General features: G+C 50.2%; 1 protein-coding gene across 2 annotated transcripts; it reads left to right on the forward strand.

The window, feature by feature from the left end:
• Nucleotides 1–14,331: 14,331 nt before the first annotated feature.
• Cd74 (CD74 molecule) lies at nucleotides 14,332–23,327 on the forward strand. Of its 2 annotated transcripts, XM_013075754.3 has the most exons (9): nucleotides 14,332–14,645; nucleotides 19,136–19,308; nucleotides 19,445–19,524; nucleotides 19,929–19,994; nucleotides 20,631–20,726; nucleotides 21,018–21,105; nucleotides 21,900–22,091; nucleotides 22,485–22,547; nucleotides 22,800–23,327. In XM_013075754.3, the coding sequence occupies exons 1-9, from the start codon at nucleotides 14,569–14,571 to the stop codon at nucleotides 22,808–22,810; spliced, it is 846 nt and encodes a 281-aa protein (XP_012931208.1). In that variant the 5' UTR covers nucleotides 14,332–14,568; the 3' UTR covers nucleotides 22,811–23,327. The 2 variants fall into 2 exon arrangements, with proteins under 2 accessions (XP_012931208.1, XP_012931209.1); XM_013075755.3 differs by lacking the exon at nucleotides 21,900–22,091.
• Nucleotides 23,328–23,372: the final 45 nt, after the last annotated feature.

Genomic DNA, 23,372 nt, shown 5'->3' on the forward strand with positions numbered 1-23,372 from the left:
AGAGGAAGAGACAGCAGGAAGATAGAACAGATATCCCCAAAGACTTCAGATTAGAGTCAGAATATAAGATAACTATATATGAAATATTTGAAGAGATACACGATGGAACAAAAGGGCAAATAGGTAATAATCAGGTATATTTTAAATGAACCAACACAAGTTCTCAGTCTTGGTGCAGGATCAAGGAAGCCTTTTCCGAGATGTAGCTGCAGACGGAGCATTAATGACCTTAAATAGCCCAAGAAGTATTAGGGACTAAAATAGGTCATCTAACTGAGGGAAGAGGCAGGAGTCTTGCTACATGTTCTAAAGTGCTATGGCATTTGTTGGCTAGTCAGTAGAAGTAGAGAAACAGACTTGAGCAACAAATAAGAGTTTTCTAAATTGGGCAAGATGGTCCACACCTGTAATCCCAGCACCCTGAGAGGCCGAGGCAGGAGAATCACAAGGTGAAGCCCAGCCTGGGAAATTTAACAATTTAGAGAGGCCCTCCCTGTCTCAAAATAGAAAAAAGGGGCTAGGGAGGTAGTTCAATGTGAAGGCCCTAGGTTCAATTCCCAGTACTGCTAAGTAAATAAATAAAATGGTTTTCTAGGGCCGGGGATTTAGCTCAGTGGTTCTGCCACCTGCTTTGCAAACGCAAGGTCCCGAGTTCAATCCCTGGTACCAAAATAAAAAGGGTTTTCTAATAGCTTCTTAAAGAGAATGAAACTGCTTCAACAGACGGGGTCTCTCCATGACTGGAAGCCCCAGGCTCCCAAAGGCTGTTTACATCCAAATCAGTGTCTTCCATTGTAAACGGGACTCGTAGCTGGGCGTATGGCTGATAGGACTAAGACTATAGTTTTCCGCCTCCCCAGGCAGCTCGGTGTGGCTCACAGCACTGAGTGGGACTGGGCTGTGTGTGTCATGTACAGAGAGGGTCCTGAGGAGAAGCTACATCTTCTTCCCATACTCTAGAGATGCTTCCTTCTGACTCTGCTGGAGTTGCCACCTGACCAGACCATCACACCTGGCTGTCATCAGTGTCACCTGCCTCTGGCCACCCCCCTCAACCTGTTTATCATTTATTACACCACACACAGCCCTAACTTAACACAGGAGTCTGTCCCCAGGTCCATGCTTCTCAAGCATGAGCTCACATCAGATTTAGACCTTGGCTCTGGGAAGGGAGCCTGGAGAGTTACCCATCTACCTTTCTCTGTCTCTGTCTCTGTCTCTGTCTCTCTCTCTCTTGATTTTTTGAGATAGGATCTTGCTATTTAGTTCAGGCTGGACCCAAACTGACAGCAATCCTCCTGCCTCAGCCTTCCAAGTGCTGAGATTACAGGCCTGTCCCTCCACACCAGCATTAGGTTTTTAATGAGTTTCTAGGCAGTGCAGTGTTGATGATGCAGAGACCTTCCTTGGAGAGCCACTAACCTTGGTGGATCGTGGGACTCATCTATTTGGGCCACTGTTGAATTTCAGCACCTGAAACAGTGCACACTGGCTTCTGTAAGTATTTATTAACTCAGATTACAGGTGTCTCTGCAGACAAGTCTGACGTTACCCACACTTTGCATGGGGGGAATCTGAGGGTAAGAGAGGTTGAGTGACTTGTCCAGGGACACACAAGGGGCAGGGCCGGGATTCAAACCTGTGGTTTTCTATAGCTACAGACTGTGTGCTTAATCACCACCAGGCTCATACCTGAGTGGCTGGGGCCCAGTGCAGCCAGGGTACCAAGGAAGTCACAGAAGAGGAGAGGAGAAGGAGGAACAGGGTGGGGAGGAAGAACTTTCCCTGTCCTCTTATCTGCGGAGGGTTAAAAAGAAGATGGTAGTCAGGCCTGGTGGTGCACACCTATAATTCTAGCACTCAGGAAGCTTAGGCAGGAGGATTGCAGCAAGTTTGAGGCCAGCCTGGGCTATATGGTGAGTTCAAGGCCAGCCTGAACTACACAGACTCTCTCTAAAAACCAAAAAGAGAAGGAGGAGAGGAAGGAGGAGGAAGTGGTGGGATAGGAGGAAGGGGAGAAGGGAGAAGAGGAGGACGCCGAGTCCTAAAGAAAACTCAGGGCTGTGGAAGTTTGCGTCATATATCGGTGGTCACCAGGTGGCAGCACTGGCATAACAGGAAGCTGCCTGCTGTGCTGATGCCTGAGGTCTATTTCTGAATTCTGGGAAAATGGAGGGAGGGGAGGGGAAGGGGGAGAGGGAGGGAAGGGAAGGGGAGGAAAAAAACTAAGATGTATTATGTACAGTACCAACTCCCCATAATGAATGTAATCATTATGTACTGCAAGTGTACTAATAAAAATAAAATTTTTGAGCAGGGCGTGGTGGCACACACCTGTAATCCCAGCCCTTGGGAGCCTGAGGCAGGATCGCCACTAGTTGGAGGCCAGCCAGGGCTACATAGTGAGTTCAAGGCCAGCCTGAACTGCATAGCGGAACCCTGTCTCAAACAAAAAAATTCTAGTAGTCATATTAATAAAATACAAGAATGGCATATTTATATATTTATAATATATTTTATTTAACCCAATAGATTAAAATATTTTTATGTCAACATATGATTGATTAATTTTGCAGTATGGAGGACTGAACCCAGGACCTTCACACTGAGTTACATCCCCAGCACTTTTTTTTTTTTTTGGTACCAGGGATCAAACTCGGGTCCTTGCACTTTTGAGGCAGGTGACCAAACCACTGAGCTAAATCCCTGGCCTCCCAGCACTTTTTATTTTTTGAGGCAGGGTCTCACTAAGTAAGTTGCCCAGGCTAGGCTCAGACTTGTGATCTTCGAGCCTCAGCCTCTCAGGGTGCTAGAATTATAGGTATGTGCCACTGGGCTGAACAACATATGATCAATATAAAGAAACTATCTTAAAGATGGTTCATCTTTTTTTTTGGTACTGGGGATTGAACTCAGGCAGGACCTTGCGGTTGCAAGGCAGGCGTGGTACCACTGAGTTTAACCCCCAGCCCCAATTCACCTTTTTTGTACTAAACGGAATTCCACTGTGCATTTGACATGCACAGTGCATCTTGGACTAACCATATTTTAGGGGATCATCCACCACATGTGGCTAGCGGGTGCCATGTGAACCATTAGCCCCGAATATTAATGCCAAATAGCTACTGAGGGAGGCACTCACCTGAGCGTTATCTTAATCCTCACAATCCCCTATGAAGTGGGCAAGATGACTGTTAGTCTCATTTTGCAGATGAGGAAACTGAGGCTTAGGGAAGCGAAGTAACTCAGCTAAGATCTCACTATAAGCAAGTAGAAGAGTCTGGATTTGAACTTGGCTCTATCTGGCCTCAGAATCTGGCTCTTTGTCCTGACGTAGGGGCAGAGGGATGGCAGAGGGTCAGGGAGTACAGTGAGGGGTCCCTAATCCGTTGCAAAGCAGGGAGCAAACAAGCCAGCCTGTGAGGGCAGGAGGGGGCCTCCATGCTGCCAGCCCCACCCCAGGTGTTCCTTCTCAGTGTTCTTGCTCGCCTGGAGCAACTAGTGCCTCTATAAGGAAGAAACATGGGCACAGGAGATCAGGCTTGTGTAAGGAATCGCTGAGCTTGGGAAAAAAAACCTGGCATGAGGACAAAATGAAAATTGAGAAAGGCAGGACAATAGGGATAATCTGCAGGCAAGATAGGAGAAGACAGAACTGAACAGGATAGGGCTAGACCTAAAGCTACACCTGTACCCCAGAAAAATATCACTGACAGTAATGATGATGTAGTAGCTGGCATTTATTAAGCGCTTGTCAAGCAACCTGAATGCAGCATGTTAATCAGTATAGTCACATGAGGAAGTAGATACTGCTATTATCGCTTTACAGATGAAAAAAACCCAGGATGCTAGTAAGTAGCAGATTTAAGATTCATCAAAAGTGGGGCTGGGAGCTCTGTGGTAGAGCATTTGCCTAGCATGGGCAAGGCCCTGGGTTCAATCTTAGTCCTGGAAAAAAAAATTTCACCTAAAGTAACTAAGCTTGGAGTCCATGCTCTGCACTGCCATGCCACACTGTCCTCCGCCTCCAATGGGCTGCTCATGGAAGTAGTGAGCTTCCAGTCTCTGGAGGCGTGAAAGCAGACTGCAGGGAATATGAAGAAATGCTCCAGAGGCCGCAGTGCTGGGAGGTAGGGTCCTGTGGGGGAACAGGGACTGGGAAGCATCCGCCTGCCTTCCTGACCCAGCCCCACAGGGCCTGTGCTAAGGCTGGTCGGGGGAGTAATAAGGGCCTCAGGGTGATGGTGACAGACAAGTGGCTGAGAAACCGGGCTCTGCAGACAGACCTGGCTTTTTACTGCTCCTGGCTGGTGCTTGTGCAGGTCATCTAGCCCCTCCGGACAGCAGCCCTGCTGCAGGACAAACCACGGCTGGGGAACGACTGACTCCCCCTGGAGAGGAAGCCGGTCAGGAGCCGGGTGGTAGTGCAGGATTTCCAGGCCTCCCTCAGACCCAGGGATGGAGACTGTGAGTGGCAGCTGACTAAAGTGGGGCGCCTGAGTCTTGGGGAGGAGGAACAAAGGAGGGTGGCAGGAGCCCATGGGTCCAGCCTGAGGAGAGGACGGGGCTCTGGCGGGGCTGTGCAGGGCCGCCCTTGTCCCGGCTCCCTGCAGAGAACGCTGTGCCTCTCCTCTCCTCACCCGTGCCCCTCCTCTCCCTGCTGTGCCTCACCTCTGCCTCAATCCCAGTGCTCACCCTCCCTCCGCCCGATTTGCAGCGTCCCATCCCCGATGCCTCTGTGTGGCTGAGTCCAGGGGATGTCCTCTGTGTCCCTCGACACCTTTCTGGGGTCACTGACTCGCCTCGCTCCTCCTCGCTGCTTCTCATCCAGTCTAAAAGTGAGTGGGTGGGGAGGGGTCTGCAGGGCTCAGCTCTCTGTGGCTTTGAAAGCCGTCTGCATGGTGACGGACCACAAACACACGTGCTTGCTCTTCCTCTAAGTTCTACTCCATGTCTCCTCTGGGTGTCCGAGCAGAACCCAGCCATAACAAAGCTCTGGGTCCTATGTATTCCAGAACGAGCTCTCCTCCCAGTGTGCCCACCTCATGGATACCACAGCACCGTCCGACCGACCTCCCTCTCCTCCTCTCCTGCCCTGCATTCCAAATCCTGCTTTCCAAACAGCTATCCGACCCTCCTCTCCATCTCTGTCACCACCACCTCTAAACAACGTCAACTCCTAAGCAGTCCAGCCTCCTCCCCCAGACCTATGCGCCAACACACAGACACCCCACTCCCCATAAAGCACACCCAGCCAGCGCTGCCCAGTACTCTCGCTGGCTGCTTTGGTCTGGGAATAACCCCGGAGCTCAAGGCCTGCATGACGCCCGGGCCGGCGGCCTGTGTCGTCAGTGATCAGTGACGTGGAAAACCTCTACCCGCTCTCCTCCTTGCTTAAGCGTTGCGTACACTGCTTTCCGTTCCGCAAATGTGCCGAGGGCTTCCTGTTTCTATAAAGGACTTCATGTTGTCCGTCCTCCACATGGGTAGGAGCAGTGGCGTCTCTGTCCCATCTTCTCTTCATGCAGTCAGGCCCGAGCTGTGTCCGCTCCTCCTCCTGCCTGGCTACTCCTCGCCCCCGGTCCCGTGCTCTGGGCTGCAGCTCCTGCAGGCTGCCCCTTCCCATTTCCCACGGCCTCCTCCCCTGGCCTCATCTGTGACCTGCCTAGCCGGAGTCCACACCCGCCTGATCTTCAGCTGGTGTTTGCCTCCTGCACTGACCCAGCACTGGCACCGAGCTGCTGCTTAATAAATGTTGCTGCTTAATAAATGTTGCTGAACAGTAAATCATGGGGGAGGACTCAGCCCTGCGGCCACACCCACTGTCCAAAGGCTGTGTCCTTTACCCACCTGCCAAGTGGTGCCTCGCCCTAGGGCAGAGTGGGGGAGTTCCAGATCCCCAGTCAATCACAGAGCACAAGACTGGGCAAAGGACAGCCCTCCCCTGGGCCCAGCTGCCCGCCCCTTCAGCAGACTGGGAATGAGCTGTGCAGTTGGCCTCTTCTACCACAAGCACCAGACTAACTGCAGTGTCTGCACAGCCAGGCTCCCCATTGGACCTTCAGAGCAATCCCGGGAGGCAGTGGGAGTATCTGCCCCCACTGTAGCAGGTGGGGCTGTCTTCTTAAAACACAAATCAGGCCAGATTTGGTGGCACATGCCTATAATCGAAGCACTCAGGAGGCTGAGGCTGGAGGATCCCCATGAGTTCAAGGCCAGTTTGGGCTACATAGTGAGTGCAACTCCAGCCTGGACTATGTAGTGAGACTGTCTCAAAATAACCAAAAAACAAAAACAAAAAAACCACAAGTCAAAGCTGGCCTTGGGTACACACCTGTAATCCCAGCTCTGTGGGAGGCTGAGGCAGAAGAATTGTAAATTTAAGCCCTGTAGCAAGACTGTCCCCAAAATAAAAGTAAAGGGAAAGGGACTGAGGATGTAGCTCAATGCAGAGGCCCTGGATTCAATCCCAGTACTGAAAAAAACAAAAACAAGCCCACATCAGATAATGGTGTCCTCTGCTCCAAGCCCAACTTCCTGTTTTACTCGAGTAAAAGAAAGACTGGCTGATGGTCCCTCCACCCACCTCACCAGCTCCTTGTTCCTCTACCACACCAGGTGCATTCTCGCCTTGGGGCTTTGCCCTGGCTGCTGCTCCTGCCTGGAGTTCTCTTCCCACAGACACGGGCTTAGTGAACATCTCACCTGCCAGCCTGTGCCCAAAGCTTACTGTCAATGAGGCTCAACCCAGCACCTGTAAAATCTGGCAACCTGCCCCACCACCCTGCTTCTCTGAAGTCTTCCTTTCGTCATACCACCCACCACTGCTTTATGATTAACATAACTTCCTTGATTGTCTCCTGACACTAGGATGTGATCTCTAGACGGATAGCAACATCCCTGTGTTGCTGTCAGTACCAAGCACCTAGAACAGGGCTTTGTTCATTCATGTAGCCCAAGTACCTAGAAGAGTGCCTGGCACAAAGTAAATACTCAATAAACAGTTGTTGAAGTTGGGCATAGTGGCACATGCTTTACTCCCAGTACTCAGTTCTCAGGAGGCTGAGGCAGAAGGATCACCACAAGTTTGAGGCCAGTGTAGTGAGTTTAAGGCCAGCCTGAACTACATAGGAAGACCTTGACTCAAAAACAGCTACACAAATAGTTGTTGAATGAATGACTGAGAGAAGGAACATATACTTCCCCGGGCAGGTGTAGCAGGCACAGGCCTGCTCCCTCACCACACATAGTCCTGTTCTGGGCCCCTTGTTCATAGCAAAACTGCACTGCGGTCCAAGGAGTCCCCATACAGAAGTCACCACCTTGAGGGATGGAGGACAGGGCTGGCCGTAGACTGCCACTTCTGATGGCTCACCAGGGACTTAGGGACCAAAGAGGAGGACGAAGAGAGAGAGGTCACAGGAGATCCCACTTGCCTGGCCCACCCAGGGTGAACTGGAAGGAACTCCACTTCTGGGGCCTGCAGTGCTCAGACCAGGGGAAGGCAGGAGGCTCAGGCTGTGACGTAGACTGGCTCTGGGTGACATCTGGGACCAGACTCCCAGGCAGGCCCAGACAGGTGCCCTCTGTCTCAGTTGAGCAGCTCCAAATCTCCAAGCCTGCAGGGTCCCAGATTCTGATTAAACAAGTTTGCAGAAACAAACAAACAAACAAACATGATATTACAGAACCACCTGACACTGTACTCTTTCTCTATGTCAAGCAGGAGTGTTCATTTATTGCAATTCCCAGATGAGACAGGTCCTATTCACATGAACACATTACAGGTGAGGAACCCGAAGCACAAAGGAGTTAAGTAACTTGCTCCAATCATACTTCTGCTAAATGATGGAGCTGGGATTTTACCCCCAGATACTGAGAAATTTTGGTGAGAGTTATATCACTGTAACAATACAATCAATCTGTAATTTAGTGTGTTCTTCCTCTCTAGTATTTACTGCAGTGGGATTGAGGCCTAAAGGCAGACTTGGGTTAATGGACCCTTCACAAAGACATTCCCCAGCTCACTGTGCTCTGTCAGGAGCTCAAAATGTCAGCTTGTCCCACTGTTGCCAGTGCCGTTTGACCTCTGGTTTGAGGCACGACAGCAGGACTGTCCCTTTTCACTGTCAAAGCATCTTTCCCTGCTTGAGACCAGCGAGGAGCTTTGGCTTGCTCCTTGAGCACATGACTCCTCTCTTCTCCTGACTTTTCACATCCCGCTTCATCATTCACAGATGACCCTTTCCTGATCAGCTATTACACTCAGTGTTACAAAACAGATAATTTTTCTAATTCTATCTTTTCCTCTGCAAGAATGCAAGAAACTCCCATTCTTGTGTGAAGTTCCTACAGAAGCAGGTAAATTATGCTAATTGAGGCACTGTCCTATTCTTGGCTGGCAGTGTCCCCTCAGATTGGCTCCTGGTTCTGTGGACAAGCTCCGGGACTGAATGTTTCCAGAGGAAGCTGAGGAAAAACAGCATCTCAGATTCCCCTGTGTTTTCCCTCGCCAGCTCTGGAAGCAGGTATCCGGAGCTGGGATTCAAACCTGGGCAGCCTGCCTTGAGCTCTGTGTGGGTAACGCTCATGTCATACTGCAGGGGACAGCTCCAGCTCATTGGACCTTGCTGGGTGGCCATGGGTCAGTTCCCTTTCCCTCTCTGATTCAGACTTCCTCTCACAGACAGTAGGAGTGCTGGAGTCCCCCTTACCCACCTTCCTAGTAGATGGCTTCCAGTCCCCCTGCAGTCTGTCACTTTGTCTCCTTCCCCATGCAGGCAGGATGGGTGGACAGAGCTCCTCCACTGGGCAGTGGGCTGATGTGATAGCGGGGAACCTGCTAGGAGCGGAAGGGGCCTTGGTCCAGACCGCCCTGGGACACCTGGTGGCGCCACCCTCCAGATGGAGTCGGTCTCCAGCTCCTGTGGGCAGGGACAAAATGACCTTGAGGTCAGCCTGGCCCCGAAGTTGTCTCTGGACTGCCATTTTATCACCATCAGTCCAGAACCTACCAACTTTGATGTATTTTCTCTTTACTCTAAATTTAGTTTTACTTTGGATCAAAGTTATGAATTCTCATACTGTAGTTGAAAGAATCAAATACTTCCAAGAGGCATGCTGTGAAACATAGCAGGTCTTTATTTCTCCTTTTCATATCACTTTCAGACTTTTTCAGCCAGTTCTTGTGGTTATTTATCTCCGTATCTCTGAGTCAGTTTCTGGTATTGTTACTTCCTGATTTTCCTGTGTTTGACATTATCCAGGTGGCTTTTCCCTGTGGAAGTTGAAGAGTTAGCTCGCTCTCCTCCCTTGTCTCATGTCCCTCTTCCTGTAGTCTTACCCTCTTATCTGCCTCTCTCATGTGTTTGGTCAAATCAGCATTCAGTATTTACAATATTACAACAATATAAATACTATTATTGTCGAAGTACCTAGTCCATTAGGTTTATTATTCATTTCCTACATAGCTTCTGTTTTCCCAAGAGTTAGTAGTGGCCTTGGTTTTTCATTTGCTTCATTTTTTCTTTGGTACCAGGGATGGAACTCAGGACCTTGCACTTGTGAGGCAGGCTCGGTGCCACTGGGCTACATCCCCAGCCCTCATTTGCTTCATTTCTATGAAATTACCATACTTCGATCTCATACTCTCCAAAAATGGCCTAAATTGCCTGTCAGTATGTTCATACATATCAGATATCTGTCAGTTTTATCTTGACCTGTTGCTTTTCCCCTGGTTTTTTCCTTAGCAGCATCCTTGGCCCCCTCTCCTGTCATGAGCTGGATTTTAGTTTTCTGTATTGCATGTCTTCCTCTTTTCAGGCTGAATTCCATTTTGGTAGTGCACACTCCTCCTGAGGAAGAGAATTATGGAAGGAAACATTTTTGAGAGAGTGGATGTCTGAAAATACCTTCATGATATGACCCTATTTGATAATTTGGTGCAGGGAAGATTTGGGGTGGAATTAATTTTCCCATTAGACTTTATTTTTAAAAAAAATTTATTAGTACATGTATGCAGTACATAATGATTATATTCATCATGGGGAGTTGGTACAGGTATGTAATACATCTTAATTCCTTTTTTCCCTTCCTTCCCTCCCCTACTCCCGTTTCCATTTGAATATTTTCTTGTTCAATATCTACCAATATCTATCATCTGTTTTGGTCCTTATCTGTGCTTTTGGTTTCTTACACAAGAGAAACAATGTGATATTTTTGTTTGTGTGTTGTTTTTTGAGTCAGGATATCGCTATGTAGTTCAGGCTGGACTTAAACTCACTATGTAGTCCAGACTGGCCTCAAACTCATGGTAATCCTCATGCCTCAGCCTCTCAAGTGCTGGGATTATAGGCATGCACCACCACACCCAGCAACAATGCGATATTTAAACATGTGTATTCGATTTATTTCACTTAAAATTATGGTCTCAAGGTCATCCATTTACCTAAAAATGTCTCATTTATCCTTCTTTATGACAGAGTGGTACTCCACTGTATATAAAAACCTCAATTTCTTTATCCATTTATCTGTTGATGGGCATCTGGGCTGTTTTAAAGATTGATTGATTTTGAGGCAGGGTCTCACTATGTAATTCAGGTTGATGTTAAACTCACTATGTAGCCCAGACTTGCCTCCAACTCATGGCAATCCTCCTGCCTCAGCCTCTGAAGTGCTGGGGTTACATGTTTCCAGAATTTATTTATTACAAATTGTGCTTCTATAAACACGGGTGTGCATATATCGCTGTGGTATGATGCTTTTAAATCTTTCAGGATGATACCAAGAAGGGAAATAGCTAGGTCAAATGGAACCTCTAGCTTTAGTTTTGTTTTTGTTTTTCTGGTACCGGGGATTGAGCTCAGAACCTTAGGCTTGCCAGACAGGCGCAATGCCACTGAGCTACATCCCTAGCCCTAGTTTTAGTTTTTTGAGGAATCTCCACACTGATTTATTTCCACAGTGGTTGCACCAGTTGACACTCCCACCAACAGTGGAGCAGGGATTCCTTTTTCCCCACAGCCCTGCCAGCATTTGTTTTTTTTGATTGTTTGTTTTGGTACCAGGGATTGAACTCAGGTCCTTGTGCTTTCGCAGTAGGCAGCGAAACCACTGAGCTAAATCCCTGGCCAGCCAGCATTTGTTACTGGTTGATTTCTTGATAGCAGCCATTCTTTTTGGAGTGAGATGGAATCTCAGCTTTGTTTTCATTTGCATTTCTCAAATGACCAGTGATGTTGAACATTTTTTCGTATGTTTATTTGCTGGTTATACTTCTTCATCTGAGAAATGTCTGCTCATTTCAAATGCCCATTTTGGGATCAGGTCTTTAAATTTGGGGAGAGTCTGATTTTTTTGTTGTTGTTCTTTGTTTTTTGGTTCTTTATATGTTCTAGATATTAGTCCTTTGTCTGAGGAACAGTTGATAAAAATTAGACTTTAAAGGCATTGCTCCAGTGTTATGGTTAAGATGTCTAAAGTCATTTTGATTCCTGATTCTTTGTGTCTGTCTCATTTTGTCTTTCCAGAAATTTACAGAATCTTCTCTTAGTCTTTATTTTTCTGAAGCTTCACATTGATGTGCCTTGCTATGAAATTATTTTATTTATTTTAAATATTTATTTATTTATTTAAGGGTTTTTTTGAGACAAAGTCTCACTATGTATTGCAGGGTGGCCTCAAACTCACAGAGATCCTCCTGCCTCAGCCTCCCAAGTGCTGAGATTATAGACATGAGCCACCATGCCCAGCTGAAATTATTTTAATATCTTCTCCTTGTTACTCACTGGTCCCTTTCAGTTTGAAAATGTTTGTCCTTGAGTTCTGGAAACTATTAAATTAATTTCCTGGGTGATTTTTCCTGCTTCTGTTTTCTCTGTTCTCTATTCCTGGAAATCTGATATTTGGCTGTTAGTTCTCCTACACTAGTCTTTAATTCTCTTATCTTTTCCCTCTGATTTTTTTTCCCTTTTATCTTTATGGTCTACTTTCTGGGAGATTAAAAAAAATCTTCTACCTACTGATTTTTTAATATCTGCCTTCATGTTTTTAATCTTCAGGAGTTCTTTTTTTGTTCTTCTATGATACTTTTACCTTTATAGCATCCCCCTCCTGCACCCAGTACTGGGACTGACTGAGCCTAGGGCCTTCGCACTGAGCAATGTTCCCTGCCCTTTTTTATTTATTTTGAGGGGCCAGGGATTTAACTCAGCCATCCCATGCCATGCCTGCCTGGCAAGCACAAAGTCCTGGGTTCAACTCTAGGTACCAAACAAAAAAATCTCTTTTGAGACAGGGTCTTGCTAAGTCACTAAGGAGCCCAGGGAGTGTCATTCCTGCTTCAGCCTCCCAGAGTGCTGGGATTATAGGAATGCACCATCTTGCCATTTTTGACTTATGGATGCAGTACTATCATTTATCTCTCAGGCTTTAATACTAAGGACAATTTATTTCCTTCACGGTGCTTTTTTCCATTTGGTTCTTTTGTTCCCTCTCTTATATGTTGAAGGCTTTGTTTAGCTATCTCATAATCCTTGATTTCCTAACACTCTGAGTGGAAGCAGTGGTCCAGGAGCTAGCTTCCCTTCGAGGAGGGCTTTCTGCAGGGTTATGGCTGAGTTTCACTGGGCAGCCCCGGTGTTGGATTCTTTGGGTACTTCCTCCAGATGGTCGCACTCCTCAGGGAAGAGTCCTCTAGGCTGTTGCTTCAGTACAGGCTCGTGCCCTTCCTGTGTCCGGGAATAACTTCCAGTCTGCTCTCCAGGGCTAGGTCGCTCAGGGACCCCTTACTCATTCTTACTGGTCCCCTGTCCCACCCTCCCACTTCAGTACTGGGATCAAACCCAGGGCCTGCACACTGAGCTACATCCCTAGCCCTTTATTTTTTATTTTGAGACAGAGTCTCCCTAAGTCAATAAATGGTCCAGGCCGGCTGGAACTTGTGATTCTCCTCCCTCAGCCTCCGGACTACAGGTGTGTGCCAGCGTACTCTGCTTACTGGGTCATATAAAGGATACAGATGAACAGCCAGACATAGAGGTGCATTCTCCTTCACACAGGAGCTTCTTCTTCCTTTTTTTTTTCTTTTGAGACAGGGTCTCACTACATAGCTCAGGCTGGCCTTGAACTTATAGCTACCTTCCTGCCTCAGCCTTCTGAGTGGTGGGATTACGGGTGAACACCACCACACCTGGCCCTAGCACAGAGCTTCTGCTGTGGATTTGGGATGCACATGGACAAGGAAGCTTTTCAAGCCCTATTAGGATTTTTACGAAACTTTTGTTAAGAAAAGGACAAAGATTAAATCGCTGGCCTTTGGTGACTGAACTCCATCGGCAGCTCCTCTCTCCTCTGCCTGTAAGTCTGGAAGTCGCATCCCTCCCATCACATGGTTGGTGTCCTCTGGTAACTGGCCCTCATCCTGAAGCTGTTATCACTCAGAAATTTCAAAGGCCTTAGGAGTTTATTGTGTCAGAAACAGGGAGAAGTAACTAGATCTTCCCTTCCTTCTTTTCCTTCTCCTCCTTTTTTTGCAGTACTAGGGCCTGCACACTGAGCTACATCCCCACCCTCTTATTTTTTATGTTCAGACAGGGTCTCACCAAGTCCCGAAATTGCTCAGGCTGGACTTGAACTTGTGATTCTCTTGCCTCAGCCTCTCAGAGTGTCAGGATCACAGGTGCATGCACGATGCTTGGCCCTGACGTATTTCTTCTTGTCACGGTGCACAGGGTCTAAGTACGAGGCAATGACTTCCCCCTGGACCCTTTCCCAGCCCCTCTTGCTTCTCCTCCATTTGAGCATTCAGAGGCAGGAGAGTGGAGTGGCCAAGCACACAGTCACCTTCTCTTCCCAGGGTGAATGTGGCAGCGTTTCCAAGCCTCAGTGTCCCTACCTGTAAAAGGAGGAAACAGGACGCTCTTCCAAGGGCAATAAAAAAAAATATGGAGGTCCTGGTGAGTGGTGGCAGACATTAGTACCACAGCCTCAATATCATAGATTCTCAGGTGGGACCAGAGGGGACACTGAGTCTGCTCCTCCTCCTCCACTTTGAGAGGACATAACAGGCCAGAGAAAAGGACTTGTCTAACTCACAGGGGAAACACAGCCCCTTTTTGCACCCAATTTTCTACAATGAGAAGGGGAGACAAAGGCAATTTCTGCTTCAAAGTGATTTCCTGTGTAGGGAGCCAACATTAGCCAGTTTCCAGAAACAGTCAAAGAGCCTTATGAATCCAAAGGTCTGCCCAGAAACAAGTGATGCAGGCCCCGGGCAGCCAATGGGATCGAGCTGGCCTTTCTACCTGTCTGGGAGCTCCCCTTCCTCATCCTGGCCCCTGAAAGGCAGCTTTGCCTGAGTGGGGGATTTCCAGCTTTGTGGCTTTCACTTCTACATCTGCCAATTGGGTGGGATGGCCTCCTGTGGACCAATCAGATTCCTCCCCAGCACCAACTTCAAGAGGTGAGCCAGGACTCAGGGTCCCAGATACACAGGAGGAATTGGCAGCAGCAGCAGCAGCAGTAGCAGTGAGAGCATCAGGGGCTGTGGGGAAGACAGAGGACAGAGCCATGGAAGACCAGCGTGACCTCATCTCCAACCATGAGCAGCTGCCCATGCTGGGCCAGCGCCTTGGAGCCCAGGACCGGTATGTGTGACACAGGGGAGAGCGTCGGCTTGTATAGGTGCCAGAAGGAGCACTGTCCCAGAGTCCAGGGAGACTGCTCAGACACTGCCTTTCTGGGTGGTGACTTCACACAAGCCAGTCTGGGCCGCTCTGGGCTTTGGTTCCTCCTCTTGTAAAATGAGGGTTCCTTTAGAGCAAATTGGGAGAGACCCTGGGTTCTCTTCCTAGTTTCATACAGTATCAGGGGCTGTGCAGAATCCACTGAGGCTGGGCCATGAACCTTAGGATAGAAAACTTGGATTGGCTTTGAAATGTTCCAGATCCCAGTGGAGAAACATTTCAAAAAGAGGGGAATGTAAGGGCCGGGAATTTAGCTCAGTGGTTCCGCTGCCTACCTTGGAAGCGCAAGGACCTGAGTTCAATCCCTGGTACCAAAAAAAAAAAAAAAACTTAAACAAAAAGAGGGGATGGGCAGCCTGGTGGTGCACACCTGTAATCCTAGCACTGAGGCAGGAGGCTCGCCCTGAGTTTGAGGCCAGCCTGAACTGTATAGTGAGACCCTGTCTCCAAATAAAAAACAAAAAACCCCAAAACCAAAAAGGGACAGGGGACGGCAGGACTAGAAGAGGATGGCAGGCAGCACAGCTCTTCTCGGAGGGCTTTCCCCCATTACTGTGTGTGGGTGTAGGTGTCTGCATGGAGGGAGTCAGACCTGCTGGTGTCTGTAGGCCATCACCACAGTGGCTCACAGAGGAGGGAGGCGTCCAGCTAAGTGTCTGGGGCTCAGACACTCGGGTGATGTGGGGCTCTGCCTGTCTGTGCCCTGGTGTCCGGCAGGAAGAGGCCTGCACAGCCATCCAAAGGACCCGGCCTCTCTCTCGGCCCCCAAATGGCCTCACCCACATGTTTCCTCCCACCAAGGCCCCAAATCCAGGTGCTCTCTCCTCCCCCAGTCTCTAAAAAGTCATTTGCTATCAATGAAGATCTGCAGCCAAATGTGACGTCAGCTGTTGCCGGCAGGCAGGGGGTTGGGAGAGTCACTGAGAAAAGTTACGGGGAACCGTGTCCTGGAGGGCGAGGTAACCGATACAGACTGTGAGAGCAGTGGCCTGTGACAACCTGGGGACCCCATGGGAAGGAGGACTGGATTCTGGTCCAAGTTCTGCTATTGTCAGGTGGACCTCAGATAAATCACTGCCTCTCTCAGAGTCTCAGTAATCACAGCACGATAACAGTTTCCATCCACAGTGTATTTGCCTCAAGCCCTCAGTCATTATTATTACTATGGTTATTTGTTCAATATCTAATTTAAGGCTAAACTCAATCTTAATTTTCACAGTCACTCTATACATTTAATGACTTTGTTAGGTTCATTTTTACACAAAAGGAAATTGGGGCTCATCCTGGTGAGTAACTTACCCAAGTTATCACAGGTGGTGAGTGTGGGAGACAGAATTTGAACCAGGACTAGTCTGATGTCAGTTTGAGCTCATTCTTTGGTCTAGCCCCTTGTAAAGGCACGATTGGTGGGGAGAAGCCATGGGACCCCACTGAGCTCAGGCCACCCAGCCTTGCAAGCCCAGGTGGGCTGTATTCAGAGAGGGGCTCCCTTGTCAAAGCCTTGTCTGTTTTTCACTTCAGTTACTGCTTCTAAAAGTGGCCTGGTCCCGTGTGCTTGGGCAACACCAGACCAGACCCTGATTCAGAGCCTCTTGTGAACACTTCTGCCTAGCAACATCCGTGTCATGCTTCCTAATAGTTCTGGTTGGCTCTTGACTTTGACCAACTACTTTTTTTTTTTTTTAATTCCACAGGGAGGCAGAGCAAAAGAGGAAATAAAAGAGGGGTTGGGACAAGAATTGGCACTTCACCAGAACCAGGGGACAAACATTTAAAAGTTATAAGGAAGGAAGTCAGATGCTAAGGTTAACTATTATCTCCCTAGAGAATAGTGGTTACTTATTTACAGAGCACTAAGGATGTGCTAGGTAGGGAGCCAAGAGCTTTATCCTCACTATCTTATTTAATGTAACAACGTTTGAGTTGATGCTTTCACCCAATTTTACTTCCGCGCAGGGATTAAGTGACTTCCCCTTGGTCCCAGAGCCAATCCAGGTTACACGGCTCATCTTCAATAAGAATCTCTCGATCCTCAGGGCTTCCTGGAAGCTGAGGTTCAGAAGGGGGAGGGGCAGGATTCCCTGTGCTCCTGTGGCGGGAGACAGAGCCGGGACTAGAACCGAGCGTGGGCTGCAGAAGCTGTGGCTGCCCATGTGAGAAACAATGAAGATGGAGAGCTTGAACCCGGACAAGACTAAGACGAGTGGACTTTTCATCACTCCTTTCTTGGGAAGGCTAAGAAGTGGAGTTTGTTTTCTCCTTGTGTCTAGCCCCCTTTCCCTATAGAGTTTTAGTTTTCTCCTTCTAAAATAACTCCTTTGGGCGAGATCTTAGCTAGAGGGCCCAGAGGGCTGGCAAGCAAAGAGCCAATGAAAATAAGCGGTGATTGTGACGTCAGAGTTACCAGGCAGAGGGGTCTCCTGGAGTTCCCTGATCGTCCCTTGCTGGCTGCTGGGGTAGCAGGATGCAGACTCGTCTGGACAGTTTCCAAAGGGCTCTGTCTTAGTCTGTTAGTGTCGGTACAACAGAACACCACATGCTGGCTAATTTATAAAGAACAGAGATTTATTCCCCACAGTTCTTGTGATGGCATTCTTGCTGCGTTCTCATATAGGAGAGGAGAGAAGGGCAAGAGAGAGGCAACTCCCTCTGACAAGCCTCTTACAAGGGCCCCTAATCCCGTTGGCCTCCCAGCATCAGCACATTAACAACACCTGAACTTTAGAGGGGACTCAAACTACAGCAGGGTCCTAGCTGTCCCTCCAACCCTAGGGGTGGGTGGAGGGAGGGTAGGCCAGGACCCCTTCGTCCTCCATACTGTAATGTAGGCGTGCACCCCTAACCACGTCCAAAGCCCACAGCTCCCTGAGGTGGTCTGAGCGTCTGTGCCGATGGTCAGTCCAGAGAGCACGAGAAATTCCCCCAGCTTGCACAGGCTCGGGCTCCTACACTGCCGTCACTGTCCCCACAGCTAGAAAGTACCATGAGATGCCTCTGGTATCTCATGGAAATATCCCAGTCAGATCCTGAGTGGTCTTAGTGAGATCTTGTTCCAAAGAAGAAACCAAATCCTAGAATTGTTGAGGTGAGGGCGACTCATGTGACAGGTGGGGACATTGAGGCATTGGTGGGGACTTGCTCAAAGACATAATCTGAGGGAGGGGAAGGGAAAGTAAAAAGAATTAAATGTGTTATGCACATGTACCAGCTCCTCATGATGAATGCAATCACTATGCATTGCACATAGGCACCAGTAAAAAAAGACACAGCTGTCTGAGGCAGAAGATGTGTCCCTGGACGGGCTGAGGCCAGGCCCTGCTCTAGTCTGGCAGTGTTCAGTGCTCCCCAGCCCACTCCTAAAATGTCCATGCCTCACTTCTTTTCAGGCGGGCCAAATTCTCTGTCATCCTGGTCCTGTTTACTTCCCCTTTCTCCTTAAATCTGATTTCATTGTGGGGGTGGGGACTTTCTAGGGGGATGAAAATTCCCTCTTCGTTACATGGTAAATGAATACATATTTTTTGTTTCCTTTTTGTTTTTTGAGATGGGGTCTCAATAGTAGTGCTGGGTGGTCTCAAACTGGTGATCCTCCTGCCTCTGCTTCTCAAGTGCTGGGATTACAGGCCTGCACTCCCAACTCTATACACCATATTTTGTCAAAAAACAAAGTAAGGCCAGGTGTAGTGGCACACACCTGAGCTCCTAGGAGGCTGAGAGAGAATTGCTGCGAATTTTGAGGCCAGCCTAAACTACACAGTGAGACCCTGTCTCAAAACACAAGCAAGCAAGCAAATAAACAAACAAAATAAAGCTGGGTGTGGTGGCACACATCTGTAATCCCATCACTCCAGGAGGCTGAGGCAGGGGGATTGCAATTTTGAACCCAGACTGGGCAACTGACTTACTAAGACCCTGTCTGAAAATGAAAATTAAAAGCTGGGGATGTAGTTCAATGTGAAGGCCCTGGGTTCAAACCCCAGTGCCACACACACACACACACACACACACACACACACACACACTCATATAGAAAAAAAAAAAAGAGAGAGAAAAAAACTAAACCAAAACAAAACACCCAAACCACTCCCTCCTGAGGGTAACCCTGATCCTTGGGAGACCCTCCCCCTTGATCTGTCACTGCGCAGGTGGGACACCAAACTCCAGAGAAGACAAGGGCAGCTCCAGGATTTCTACTAGGCAGGAGTTCAGGGGCATCAGTGGTTGGAAGGAGCGGGGCTGCGTCAGGCTGCATTTCTATAGCCAGCTTATGATGTGGGCTTAACCTGTGTGTGTCTGTTAGGGGTGGTCTAAGGGGCTGGTGGGGACCCCAGGCGGACACCGGAGCAGCTCTCTGGGTTCTCCTCTGATCTGCTCCCCACCCCTCCCCACAGCAAATGCAGTCGTGGAGCCCTGTACACAGGCTTTTCCGTCCTGGTGGCTCTGCTCCTGGCTGGCCAGGCCACCACCGCCTACTTCCTGTACCAGCAGCAGGGCCGGCTGGACAAGCTGACGGTCACCTCACAGAACCTGCAGCTGGAGAACCTGCGCATGAAGATGCCCCAGTGTGCGTGCCCCACCTCCATCCTCCCCCCACCCCACTGCCCCTCATCCCAGACACCCACTGCTGCACCACTGCATTCTCCCCGGATGCCCTCCTCCAGGGGGCTGGGACCACTCATGGTGTGCTTCCTGCCCCACAGCTCCCAAGCCAGTGAGCCAGATGCGGGTGGCCACCCCACTGCTGATGCGGGCACTGCCCATGGAAGGCCTGCTCCAGGGGGTAAGGACAGCCCCAAGCTGCATGGGGACAGCTGACCTGGGAAGGGCCAGCTGCTGCAGGGGTCCTGACTTCTGGGAGGAGCAGTGCCCACCTCTGGAAGAGGTGCCCCAAGGTAGCAGGGCAAGAGGAGGGCCCAGCCCGGCAGTTTACAGCACCTCTCACTGTTTATACCATCTTACAGTCCCTTCCTTGATAATCATGTTTCGATCATGTTTCTACTCATAAAACTGCTGTGGGTAGGTAGGAAAGCTGATGCCAGGGCAACCATTGAGGACACTGGGGTAGGAGGGTTCAGGGACACATGAGAGGTGGGACTGACTCTTACCCAGTGCCCAGCTGCTGGCTTCCACTTCAGGCCACTCCCCTGAGGCCACTGAGGGTATCCCTGTTTCCTCCTTCCACAGCCCATGCAGCAGAATGCCACCAAGTATGGGAACATGACCCAGGACCACGTGATGCACATGCTCCTGGTGAGTGCAGGGAGCCAGAGGTGGACCCGGCCCACGGGTGCTGGCTCCCTGGGAACTCATCCCGTGCCCGCCCAAGGAACCCAAGTGGGCCTTCAGTGTTAGGTGCAGTCCAGCCTCCCTGAATCCGTGTTTTTGAGCTGGAGAAACTGAGGCTGAAATCTTGGAAGTGATTCAAGATACTTTTTTTCTTCCCAAATCTGCACTGCAAGTCTGCTCTGTGCCAGGCACTGTGCAAGGCTGCTGGCCCACAATGGGCAGTAACTAAACTCACGGGAATCCCAGGCTGGTGTGGGAGATCGGGTGACAAGGGAAGTGCAGGTGGCTTTGTGAGGGAGGAGGCAGAAGACCCAAGCTACCCAGGGTGGTCAGAGGTCTCCCCGGAGGAAGTGAGACCTGAAAGTGAGTGTCTGTAGGAAGACTGGGGTGTATGGGTAGAGCTGCTCTGGAACATGAACCTGACCCCCAGTTCTGGGGCCTTGTGGCTACAGCTAGATGGCTGTGGTCCCAGGTCTGGGCTTGGTACAGCTCAGGTCTACTCCCCAGAATGGGAGACCAGGGGATCGTGGGCTGCATGTTTCCACCTTGCCTGCCAGGGAGCTCTTTTTAAACCATCCTTCTTGCCCTGCCACTCTGCAGAAGTCTGATCCTCTGAAGGTGTACCCGCAGCTGGAGGGGAGCTTCCTTGATAACCTGAAACATCTCAAGAACACCATGGAGAGCCTGGACTGGAAGGTCAGCAGGTTTCCCTACACTGGAACCTTCTCTTCTGCAATGTCTACCTTGGGGAAGGCTGGAAAGAGATGGTGGAAGGGGAGGGCTGGGGAGAAGCTGAGGGGTTTTGTTACAGAACACGGAAGAATGCCTGGTGTCAGGAAGCGCTCGTGGGCCTTTAAGGGGGGACCAGGCTGCAGTTGCACCTCAGGGCTGGGCCCATCTGGCACCCCATGTTTCTGTCCCCAGTGCAAAGCCAGGGCAGGGGCAGGGTGATGGTCCTGAGCCTGGCCCTGCCTTTGTCCCCACTAGGTCTTTGAAAGCTGGATGCACCACTGGCTCCTGTTTGAAATGAGCAGGAACTCCCCAGGGGAGAAACCCACCGAGGCTCCGCCCAAAGGTACAGGGAGGGGTCTTGGACTGCAGGGCCTCTGGCACCCCCATTCTGAGCAGCCTGGCAACATCCCCTCCTCTCAACCCCACCACTGCAGCTGCTCCTGGGTCCCAGTGTCCCCATTCCATCTTGGGTGCAGACCTGTTCTTCCCTCTATAAATGCCCACAGGGTACAGAGGCTCCACCATGGGGCCGCCTCCTCTGTGGAGGACACTGCAAGAGGGCCTGGGGCAAAACAACCCAGAACATACCAGGCAGGTGCCCTTGGGGGTCAGGCCAGAGGGCCTTGGGCATTTTCCACCTCACTGAGTGCTGTGTTCTCATCATGGTGCTGCCTCTAATTTGCAATGTTGGGAGAGTGGGCAACTCTTTCCCTCAGGGTCTCAGTGTCCTGAAGGGAAAGGTCAGTGGCCCATCTTGCTCAGGGCTTGTTTCTCCATCTGAACCATCCAAGGGACTAAGATGCTGCCTTGACCAAATCCTAGCTGTGTCTGAACCCAGCTCAGCACCCCCAACAAATGAAACCCTGTTTCTACTTGGGTACTTCTTGTCCCAGCAACAGGAAGCTCAGATGCCCCAGGTGCCCACTGGTTTCCTCTGGAAATCAGAACCGTAGGCTGATTCCAAACTTTAACCAGATCTGAGTGTGAGAGGAATCCTGTCCTGGGGTGAATCAGCCAGTCATGCACTTCCTCTTTGGTCAAGGCTGCAGGTCTTTTCCTCTCTGCAGCGGGCAGTGAGTAAAGCCACAAGGCATTAGGCCCACTCACTCATTATCTTCACCATGCCTGTCGCTTCAGTACTGTCCAAGTGCCAGGAAGAGGTCAGCCACATCCCTGCTGTCCACCCGGGCACGTTTCGTCCCCAGTGCGATGAGAATGGCAACTATATGCCTCTCCAGTGCCACGGGAGCACCGGCTACTGCTGGTGCGTCTTCCCCAACGGCACCGAGGTCCCACAAACCAGGAGCCGCGGGCACCATAACTGCAGTGGTAAGCAGGGGCCATCATGCCCGCAGTTGGAAGATCCAGGCAGGACTAGGAAGACTGAGGGGACAACAGGGCCCTCTTGGCTACCTGGGGCCAGGACACTGGGGGTTGGCAGCTCCTGTCAGCCATGCACCTACCCTTTATCCACTCACCTGCCTGGGCACCTGCCTCGTCTGTCCCTTTAGGATCTCTCCTCACATCCACACATCAACCTGCACTATCCTCCTGCACCTGGAGTCCTACAGACCCCAGCTCCTGGCTTACTCGGGTCCCCTGGACCTCTGTACTGGGCACTGCCTCCCCAGGCGCCAGCCCATGCCCACCTCAGGGAGAATGCCCTCAGGCACTGTGCCAGTGGGTGGGGTTCGTGGTAATAGATCTGCTGCCCCTTCGCAGAGCCTCTGGAAGCTGAGGACCTATCTTCCGGGCTGGGTATGACCAAGCAGGAGTTGGGCCCAGGTAAGGAGGGGAATCTGGTCCCTGCAGCTCATCTTGTGTCATTCTCCAACATCCCTGGGATGAGCCTTTCAGATGAGGAACAGGGCTGGGGCAGGGGAGGAGGTGGGCACGAGTCCCCGATGGGCAGCGCTTGTGACTGAGGGGCAGTGGAGGGTGGAGAGTCCTTGACTGCTCTGAGGTCCCAGGATGATGGGAGGGGACAGGGACAACAAATAGGTGGCTCCAACCTCAACCTGCTGCTTCTCTCCACAGTCCTCATGTAAGAACAACAGGCGCCATCTCCAGCATCCAGCCAGCTCTACTTGGCCACAGCTTTCTTGCTCCCCTTGCTTCCCCTCTTCCCTGTTCCCCCAAACCTACCTGTCTCTCACTGTACACCTCACCCCACCAGGCTTTCCATCATCCTTGCACATGAGGTCAAATCAAAACAGCACAAACAACCATGTGAGAGGGCCCTGCTGCCCACCCCAACTTCTGCCAAGACACAAAGCCTGAGGAAGTGGACCAAAGCTAGGCAGACCCCCATTTTTGACATCATAGCAGTCTCCAACATGGGCCTCTGAGATCTAGGCTCACGGACAGGGAAAAGGGACACCCCATCCCTAAACCCCAGTCTAGACACATCTGCTGCCCTTTCCTACATTGCTCCCCAAGGAAAACCCAGCCTTCCCCTCATCCCAAACCCTTCACTTCCTACCAAGCCCCAGCTCTCTGCTTAGCCAAGCTTGTCATCAGCTCATAGGGCCGTGGCTCATGGAAGAATAAAGGGGTTAAGTAGAACATCCTGGCTCCTGGCTCTTCTGTTGGGACACACTTCATTTATCC

This window comes from Heterocephalus glaber, unplaced genomic scaffold (assembly GCF_053883595.1).
Source record: "Heterocephalus glaber isolate CG9 unplaced genomic scaffold, H.glaber_assembly_v1.0 deba00001463, whole genome shotgun sequence".
Taxonomy (NCBI): domain Eukaryota; kingdom Metazoa; phylum Chordata; class Mammalia; order Rodentia; family Bathyergidae; genus Heterocephalus; species Heterocephalus glaber.

What these genes read in the sequence shown, in the direction of transcription:
- Cd74 (XM_013075754.3), top strand. Translation starts at nt 14,569, where the DNA reads ATGGAAGACCAGCGTGACCTCATCTCCAACCATGAGCAGCTGCCCATG. An exon ending in CGCCTTGGAGCCCAGGACCG is followed by an intron (nt 14,646 to 19,135) that starts GTATGTGTGACA and finishes CCCTCCCCACAG; the next exon opens with CAAATGCAGTCGTGGAGCCC. An exon ending in TGGAGAGCCTGGACTGGAAG is followed by an intron (nt 20,727 to 21,017) that starts GTCAGCAGGTTT and finishes TGTCCCCACTAG; the next exon opens with GTCTTTGAAAGCTGGATGCA.